This window comes from Populus nigra, chromosome 11 (genome assembly GCF_951802175.1).
Source record: "Populus nigra chromosome 11, ddPopNigr1.1, whole genome shotgun sequence".
NCBI classification, from domain to species: domain Eukaryota; kingdom Viridiplantae; phylum Streptophyta; class Magnoliopsida; order Malpighiales; family Salicaceae; genus Populus; species Populus nigra.
In genome coordinates, this window is record NC_084862.1 from 5,252,537 (window position 1) to 5,262,344 (window position 9,808).

The window sequence follows — 9,808 nt, forward strand, 5'->3', positions numbered from 1 at the left end:
CATTTTATATATAAAACATAAGCAAAACACTAGTTAAATGTGGATGAAACTATTGAATAATATGGTTGCATCAAGAATCTACAAAACAGGCCTCCCAAAATTCACAAATTAATCTAGAGAATCTGTTGGAAACCCAAGAACAGTGCTAGGAAGCTTTCGGGAGTCGAGGAACAATGGCAATGCGTTGGTCTCACTCTCCACGCGAATGGTGGTGCGTGAACCCACGTGTTGTCGCCCATGAAGAGAGAAAAAGGTGGTTCATTTTATTTTATTTTCTTTTGTTCCCAAATGATTTCCTTTTATACCAGTTTTCACCTTCACCTGTCATTTCCATGAAAGGGGTAGGTTGTTGGTACTGTGTTCTACTGTGTTCTAATTGTGGATATGATCAGGTTGTCATATTGGGGTCAGATCGAAATTGGATTGTGTGGGACTCATCGTTAGTGGAGATGGGTTTTAAGAGATAGAGAGAGAGAGTGAGTGATGTCGGGTGGAAAGCTAAAGCGATAGTGAAAAAGCTGTCATAAATGACTGGAACATGGACTTGTTTCACTTAGTGGACATGGTACTAGCTGCCATTGGTTTTGGTTTTAAAGAGAGTTGCAGGTGGTACTCGAGGTGGAGGCTTCTAGTGTTGATATTGATAGTAGAGAGGTCAAGGAGGCAATTCTGGTGATGGAAGAATCAACGACTGTCATTGGATTAAGAAAATTGATTATGGACCATTTGATTAAAAGTTGGGTTGGGTTTTCAAATTTAAAATTTGTCTTCTCCATTCCAAAATTATAATTAATCAGATCACTGAAATATAAATGCATTTTTTTCTTTTTTCTTTGTTGATTTATTTTTATGTTTTGACTTTTAAAAAAAGTGCAACATTAATATTGATACAATAAGCACGTTAAAAACTAAATGCATGGATAGTATATTTTTTATTTAAAATTATTTGGTAAGACTTTGAAAATGATTCAATTATGTCAACATATTTTTTGGGTTTTTTTATTTTTTTTACCAAAACATTTTGAAAAATGGATTAAAATTTAATAGTAACAGATGCCGTCTCTTTATAATTGTCTTTATAATTGTTATAGAGTAAAAACTTATCAAGTGCTTTTCATTGTAAGTTTGTAAAGACAAACAAATTGTTTTTCAAAACTTAATCTTCTCAAAGTTTTAGTTCGGTTGACCTAAAACTCTATCTTCACAACAATCATTTTCAACCAGAACTATAATTCAACTGTTTTTGTCAAGAAATGTCTTCTCGACAACTTTTGCTCTCAGCTCAGTTGACTTGAAATCTTGCATCTTAGTGATTTCTTTTAACTAGAACTTTGGTTTCACAAATCGATTAACTAGAAATCCTAATTTGGTAATTCTCTTTAACCAGAACCTAAATTCTTTGTGTAAACCTCAGGATAAATAAAATAAAAATAAAAATAAAATGATTGGAATTATACTTTAATGGTATGAAAAGAAATGAAAAGAATAAATTGGGAAAAAAGTGTTAAGAAGATGGAAAAAGAAAGGGGTTTTGGCCAAAATGTCAAATTTTCCAATAGCTAAAATAGTCCAATCATTTTGAGAAACAATTAGACCTATTTGCTAAACCTGTCGGACCATTTCTCAAAATAGTTAAACTGTTTTGATTATTTGCTTTATAAAACTGACGGGGTGTTGTTTTGGGAAAGGAGACCACTTTTCGTTTTCCATCTATTCTTGCACCTCTAAAGGCTAGAGAGTGTTTTAAAAGATAAAAACACATCCACTCTTGGAATTGAAAAAAACCAAAGAGAGAAAAGATTGAGTTAGAGAGAGAATGTTAAGAGAAAAGAGGAAAAAAGGGGAAAACATGGAAGATTTTGAAAGGTTAGAGTTCGAAGACTCAATTATCTTTGGTTAAGAGTTCTACACCTAACCTAGCAATTTGATGTTAAAAGATAACAATTGAGGTTGACATCATGAGATTGATGCTTGGGTTTAGAGTATAATTTTAGGGAAATGTAAATTGACTATAAGTTGATCAATTGGGTTAGATTCAGTTGAGTTGGGTATTAATTTAGGAAGAAATGCTGAAGAAAACCATGGGATCCTTAAAGGCGCAATGGTCGACCAATAAGTGGTTACATTGCATGTAGTGGAATTGTATGTGGTTGAAGTGATATTGTGATAGATTAATGTATATATTTATAAAGAAAATGATTTTAAAGGAGTTTCGTTAAGTATTATGTTATGTATATTGACTTAAGCATTTATGTTGTTGAAATTTGAGAAATTTAAGGAGAATTATTGAACCTAAAGTTGAATGTTACTGTGAATGTATTTGACGTCTCATGCAAAGGAAGTATACATCGAAAAATTAATGTAAATGTGATGTGATATAATACACGTATGACTATGATCATAAAAATGCAAAACTATAGATGTTGATAACATTGTTATTGAGTTTTGTGAGAACTTTTTATATGTGTTTGGAAGAACATGTTAAGCAATAACTGAATTTTGTATGTCTAATTGGAAGAAATTTATATGACTAGTTGCTTGTTTAATTGTAGTTGTCCTTGATGTGAGATTTATATAAAATGAGTAGTAGATATAAATTCTTGAAATCCACTGGTAGAGATTTAAATCAAATGAGAGGCAAAGCAAGGAAATATGGGCCCTTGGATTAAGAAAATTGATTGTGGACCATTTGATTAAAATTTGGGCTGCTTGTTGAGAGGGTTTCCAATTTGGAAATCAATTTTCTCATTTCCACAATTACAATTAGATCACTAAAATATAAATGCATTTTTTCTATTTTTTCTATTCATTTTGTGTTTTTGACTTTTGAAAAAAAATGCAACATCAACATCGACTCAATGAGTGCGTTAAAAACTACGCGTTGAAAGTAGATTTTTTTTTAAAATTTTGAAAAATGGGGTAAAACATTGGGGAGCAACAATTTTCTTCTCATTTTATTGTCATTTCAAATATGTTTTTCATTCTTTTGTTTGCTATTTTTTTTTCTGGGATGTTTTGTAATTTTTTTTAATTTCACCCTTCAATTCAAAATTTTAAGTTGTTTTCTCATTAATTTTTTCAAATTTAATCACTATTCTTGTGATTGTTATTTTTTTTTTGTTTTGGATGCTTTTGTTAAATTGATTTGTTTTTTTAATTTCATCATTCAATCCAAAACTGTTGGTTCTCCTCTCAATTTTTTTTTAATATTTTAAATTTGGTTCCTCATTCTTTGGATTGCTATTTTTTAGGTTATTATGTAAAATTAATTTTTTTTCCATTTTCATTCTTCACCAAGTGGTTAGTTTTGAATTGTGTTCTGTGTTTTTCCCGATACGGTGATTTTGATTTGACGGGTCAAGGATTTGAAAAGTTAACTTAAGTTGATATCAATTATTTTTTTTAGGGTAGATGTTTTTTCATTGATTTGTTTTTTCAATTTCATCATTCGACAATTGTTTTTTTTTTAAAAAGAAGAAGTTAGGCTTTGTTTATTCTTCTATTTCTTTCTACCAGGTTAACCTAATTTCATTGTCTAAGCCATGAGATTGCCTCAAGTCTTTTTTTTTAATTCAATTATTTTTTAGTTTTATTTTTCAAGATTAAGTTGATATTATAATTGGGTTATTCCATTTGCTTGATCTAGGTAGCGGGTTTTGTTGAGCTTAACTGGGTTTGCATGTTGTTTTTTGTCTTACTTTTTAATTGTTTTTTTCTACCATTTTGCATAGGATTTGTTGGGAATCAGGCTTCATGATATTCTTTTGATTTGTTTTTTATTGAGTTACCTTAGTCTCATAATTATGGTTGTATGTTTGACATGCTAACTAGAGTTGATTTTAGTTTTGTTTTTAATTTCATCTTTCCGCATTGAGTTGAAAAATAATTGAACTTTGTTGTTTTTTTAGCAAGTGTTTTTTTGGGTGCATATTTAGAATCTTGTTAATGTTTTTTTCATAGATTAGAGAGATAATTTTGAAAGTCTGATGTTATTTAAAGTTTTATTATATACTATATCAAAGGCAAAAATAAAATAAAATGGAAACAGCATCTTCAATAACAAAATCTTCAAAAATAAAGGAATTTTTATTAAACTAAACAAATCTTTGCATCGAATTCAGGCTTCTATGGACATGGTGATTGATATATATATATAGACACACACACACACACACACACTAGGATCTCCAGAATATCCATTATTCTCAATCACTTCTCTCCGGAAAATGATTGTAATAAAAACAATAACAAGAAGGTTTTGGAGAAACTAAATCCTAGAAATCTCAATAGGGTTTGACTCATATTAGGTATGTATTGCATACTCTAATTGTATACATGCCAATAATGGAAAGCTAATATTCAAAAATAGAAGAATTTTTATTAAATCAAACAAATCTTTGAATGAAATTATGCTCGACATATATAGATTTTTCTTATATGAAATTATGCTCGTAGATAGCCAAGCTCAATATTTTGTGGTTTGTTGGTTTTCAGTCATTTTTTTATTAAGTTATAATTTCTTTCAATTTGATTAATTTAATTTTTCTTTCCAAGATAAATATAAGAATCGTTTGAAAAAGGGATATAGGGATGATCTTTCAACCCATTCAAATATCGATATGGATTTGTGGTTTATGGTGCGATCATCTAATGGGCCCAATAGAAATCGGGTGTATGGATTTTTTAACACTACAGTCGAAAACTTGCGGACAACCAGTTGTGTTTCAATCGTTGAATGCTCACAATCAGTTCTGAGTACTTAAACTCCAAAGTTTGCGGCGATATTAGACTAATGAATTCAAGATCAGATGACCCATTTTAATGAACAATATAAACAACTCGCTAAGGATTGAGGGAGGGATACGGGGACGATCCTTCGACCCACCTAGATTGCAAGCCATATTTATTGATGAAGGCAGGATCATCTAGTGGACCCGATAAAAATCAGGTGTATGGACTCTCCACCACTACAGTCGAGAACATGCGGATAGCACATAGTGTCTCAACCGTTGGGAGCTCACGATTGATATCAACTCTTTGTGAATTATGAACAACTCCGCCAAATGGTATTGGATATGAGATTACAGATGGGTGATACGTGCGTGTCTATTTTTTGGCCATATGGTCTCGGAAACGACTAGCCTCCTCTTCCTACACCACCATTATTTTAGTTTAAATTTATTTGAACACCCAAATTTGTAATGAATATTTGGCTTTTATATTAAGATAATTTATTTTTATATAATTGAATTTTATATAATTTTATATTAATTATTTTAAAAAAATATATTTTTAATTATCACGGACGGAGTTACTAACGGAATCACTCTGTTGGTATATTTTAGAGAGTTGGAAAAACTTTATTGCATATGCCACTATCACCGATGGAATCATTCCGTCGGTATATTACCTATGAGAATAATGACAGACTCAATCCGTCGATATATTCCAGAGAGTTGGAAAAACTTTATTGCCTATGCCATTATCACCGATGAAATTATGCCAACACAATAATTCCGTCAGCATAATTCTAGTGGGTAACTTTTTTTTTGCGCATATTTTTCGTCTGTAAAACCATCAGTTTTTAATTTTTTTTTTATAGATTTGGCAACATAAATGGAATTACTGATGGACGAATTCCGTCAGTAAATTAGTCGGTAATGGTAATGTCACGCCGATAGAAAATTCCATCGGTAAAACTAGTAAATGTAGTAGTGAAATAAATACATATAATGCTTATGTAATAAAATATTTTGATAGAATTTGTACTTTTTTTAATAGTAGTTAAGGCATGAATAATATTTTATGAATCTTTTATTATTATAATTTTATGTATCCTTAGTCTCAAGTTTCATTTTCTTTTCATTCTCTTTATATTTATTAACTTATTTTTAAGCATTTAGAATCTTGTTAATGTTTTTTTGATATATAGATTGATGTTATTTAAAGTTTTATTATATACTATTTCAAGGGCGAAAATAAAATAAAATGGAATCAACATCTTCCATAACAAAATCTTTAAAAATATCAGAATTTTTATTAAATTAAATAAATCTTTGCATGAAATTAGGTTTCTATGGACAGAGTGATCGATATTTATAGATTTTTCTTAGAACATTTTGATATGCTATATTGCAAGAGAAGCTAATAATAGTAATGACATTGAATGGCAAAGCTACAACCTTGCACAAACATGGACAAAATTCATCAACTGCTTGATAAATTTACGAGTGGTGTTGAATTCCCCTCTCGCCGTATAAAGGATCGACATGGAAGATTAAGAAATTCATTCGTTTTCCTAGAGTATTGAAGAAAGAAAGCAACATAGCTGACAAAAAGATGGGCCTGAAAGTTGTCTCCTCAGCAGTAATATCAGTCTCACTATTTTTATTGTTAGCATCAACTGCTAAAGCCCAATCAAGAGGTGTCTTCGATGTGACTAAAAATGGTGCTGCCGGTAAAGATATCACAGAGGTATCTTATATATTTTCTCGCATGCATGCGTTTGATTTTAAAAACTGAATATATAGTATTCGAGTCAGAACTTATTTACGTTTCCTTAGATTTTCAACGTAACACCCGAATTTGAGACCTACTGATCCTCTCTAAATATATTTCCCTTCTCTTTCCATTTTTAGGCTTTAACCAATGCTTGGAAAGATGCTTGTGCTTCAACAAACCCCAGCAAAGTTCTTATTCCAAGTGGGACATACTCGTTACGGAAATTGACTCTAGCAGGTCCTTGCAAGGCTGCGATTGAGCTCCAAGTTGATGGCATGTTGAAGGCACCGGTTGACCCAAATCAGTTCTCAGGAGGTCATTGGGTTAATTTCGAACACGTTGATAAATTTACATTGTCGGGAAGCGGCACTTTTGATGGGCAGGGAAAGGCTGCGTGGAGCAAAAGTACATGTCAGAAAGATAAAGATTGTGACAGCCTCCCAATGGTAATCTAATCACCATTATGAAGCCTAATTTCCTTATTTTTTAATTATATGTTATGGCACTACCAAAGTTTCTTTAATCATTTGCTTTTTGTTTGCTTCTAACATGGATCAGAATTTAAGGTTCGATTTCATCACCAATGCATTAGTCCGAGACATAACTAGTCAAGATAGCAAGAACTTTCATGTTAACGTCTTGGGGTGCAAAAACCTCACCTTCCAGCATTTTACCGTGAGTGCACCTGGTGACAGTGTAAACACCGATGGAATCCATGTCGGCCAATCTACTGGGATCTACATTATCGATTCAAAAATTGGCACAGGCGATGATTGTATCTCCGTGGGAGATGGCACCGAAGAACTACATATCACAGGAGTAACATGTGGACCTGGCCATGGCATCAGTGTTGGAAGTTTAGGGAAATACCCCAATGAGAAACCTGTTTCTGGAATATTTGTCAAGAATTGCACCATCTCAGATACCACAAATGGCGTTAGAATAAAATCTTGGCCAGCTTTATACGGTGGTGTCGCATCTAACATGCATTTTGAGGATATTGTCATGAACAATGTCCAGAACCCTGTCATCATAGATCAAGTGTATTGCCCATGGAACCAATGCAGTCTAAAGGTATTGCCTTTTCTGTTACCATAAGGATATTTTCACAGTACTAAATTACTGTGACAATATTTTACCCAATTCGTGGCTCAAACACTCCACAATTTATCAAATTCTTTTTTACATCTTATGAAAAAAAATGTTTCAACGCAATTCATAGTATTGACTGTGAAGCAAACATGTTGTGCACTGCATTCCATAATTGGTTGCATCATGCTAGATCCATAATGCAATTCTGAAGAACGCCTACACAAGCATATTAATTTTTTTATGTTCCTTAGTGCTAGGGAGATTACTAAAAGTCTATTGGGGTCTTAATGTTCTTTCTTTTTTTCTTTTGCAGGCTCCATCAAAAGTGAAGATCAGTGGTGTTAGTTTTAAGAATATAAGGGGAACTTCCGCAACTCCGGTTGTTGTGCAGATTGCTTGCAGCAGTGGCTTCCCATGTGAGAAGGTGGAGCTTGCTGACATTAAACTTGCATATAGCGGACCAGACGGCCCTGCAAAATCCCTATGTTCTAACGTTAAGCCCATGATTTCTGGGATAATGAGCGCACCCGGATGTTGAAGATAGGGACTTCCATCTGAAATTCTTTTGGTTTCGTCATTTATAGGCTCGTTTTTAGATTGAGAAGTCCATCTTGTAATTTTGATTAAACAGATGAATAAAATTTTATTATTTTAATTTTAAATACAAGATCGCTTGGTTTCTTTTACAATTTAATTTCAATAAATCTTCAATCTTATGTATAAAAAAAAAGAAGCAAAAAGAGTATAAATCATATAGCAACCCTACAAGATTTTTCCTTTATTTTTTTTAATTTATTACTTATGGTCCATGCCCTTTTTTTTTTGACAAATTTCCTTGTACTCTTATTTTTTTTAATTAGAATAATTAAATTTTTGTTTAATGATTTTTTAAAAAAATATTAATTAACTTTGTCAAATATGACCTGAAACGAATATTTCTTAACTTTGAATAATTTATTGTTATCGTCAAGGCCTATTAAGATTTTGAAAAAATCAATCCCTATTAAGGACTTGGTTGTAGGGCTACCAATCTAGTATGACACCAATAACCTTGACATAGTAATACATTCTTATTTACCTTTTCATTTGACACTGTAAGATATTTTTATACAAGGGTAAAAAAACAAATCACATATTTCTTTTCTCAAATTAAAAATCCTTCCATAATTTTCAATCTTATTGCATAAAAAAATTGAATATGAGAATTTGCATCCAATAATAAAAAAACAAAGCATGTTATCATCAAGGCTTTAAGAAGTGATTAGATTGTTTTTAGTTTTATCCTTTAGATTTGGTATTTTTAGGAATTGGCTTAATCCTTTATTTTGATTGCCTAGATATAGAGACCTCATAATATCCAAGAAAAGTTTTGGTGCTTGGTTTGTCAGAATAAAACTAAATTCTACTAATTTGAAGTAATTAGGGGTTGAAGAACCAGATTTTATGCTAAATCATTACCAGAAATTCACTAAATAGTAACGGATTTACCGACGGAATATTTCTGTCGGTAATTTGAGGTTGAAATTACCAACGGAAACTTTTCTGTTCGTAATGCAGTCGGTAACTACCGACTAACACTTTCCATCGGTAGTTACCGAATGAATTACAGACGGAAAAGTTTCCAAATGAAAAAAAGCACGGGTCGCTGACGTGGAGGTTTTGGCAGAGTTATTTTTTTCGATGGAATCACCGACGGATTCAAAACGATAGCCCGTATAGTGACGTGACCAGTTCTTCGTTTAAAATGCCAACGGAATCACCGAGGGATTCGAAATGACCGATTCATATATGTCCTCTCTGCCGACCCTCTCCTCCTCTATTTCTCCTTCTTCTTCCTAATCCCAACTCTCCCCATCTGCAAACAACCAGCCCGACTCCCCCCCAAAAAAAAATCTCCCTCATCTCAGCACAACAAGTTATAATTCTTGAAGTTTTGTGGTCACAGCATTCGTGTTTTGATTTACCGATGGATTTTATCAATTTTTATAATTAATTCTATCTTTTTAAATTTTAACATTTAATTAAATGTCAATTTTTTTTTTAAGTATATGTATTTTGTTAGTAGATGTACGTGTTTTATTGTTATTTCTCAAACAAACTTGTAGTATATGAATGTATAATTCTATACTTGTTATGGTTTGTTTTAGATTTTGTAAGATTGTATTTGTTTATCAATTGTTAAAACTTTATGGAACTACCGAATTACATATGTTGT

General features: G+C 31.9%; 1 protein-coding gene across 1 annotated transcript; it reads left to right on the top strand.

Moving 5' to 3' along the window:
* Positions 1-6,339: 6,339 nt before the first annotated feature.
* On the top strand, positions 6,340-8,131 carry LOC133668159 (exopolygalacturonase-like). The gene is made up of 4 exons (XM_062087895.1): positions 6,340-6,474; positions 6,639-6,947; positions 7,060-7,575; positions 7,907-8,131. The coding sequence occupies exons 1-4, from the start codon at positions 6,340-6,342 to the stop codon at positions 8,129-8,131; spliced, it is 1,185 nt and encodes a 394-aa protein (XP_061943879.1).
* Positions 8,132-9,808: the final 1,677 nt, after the last annotated feature.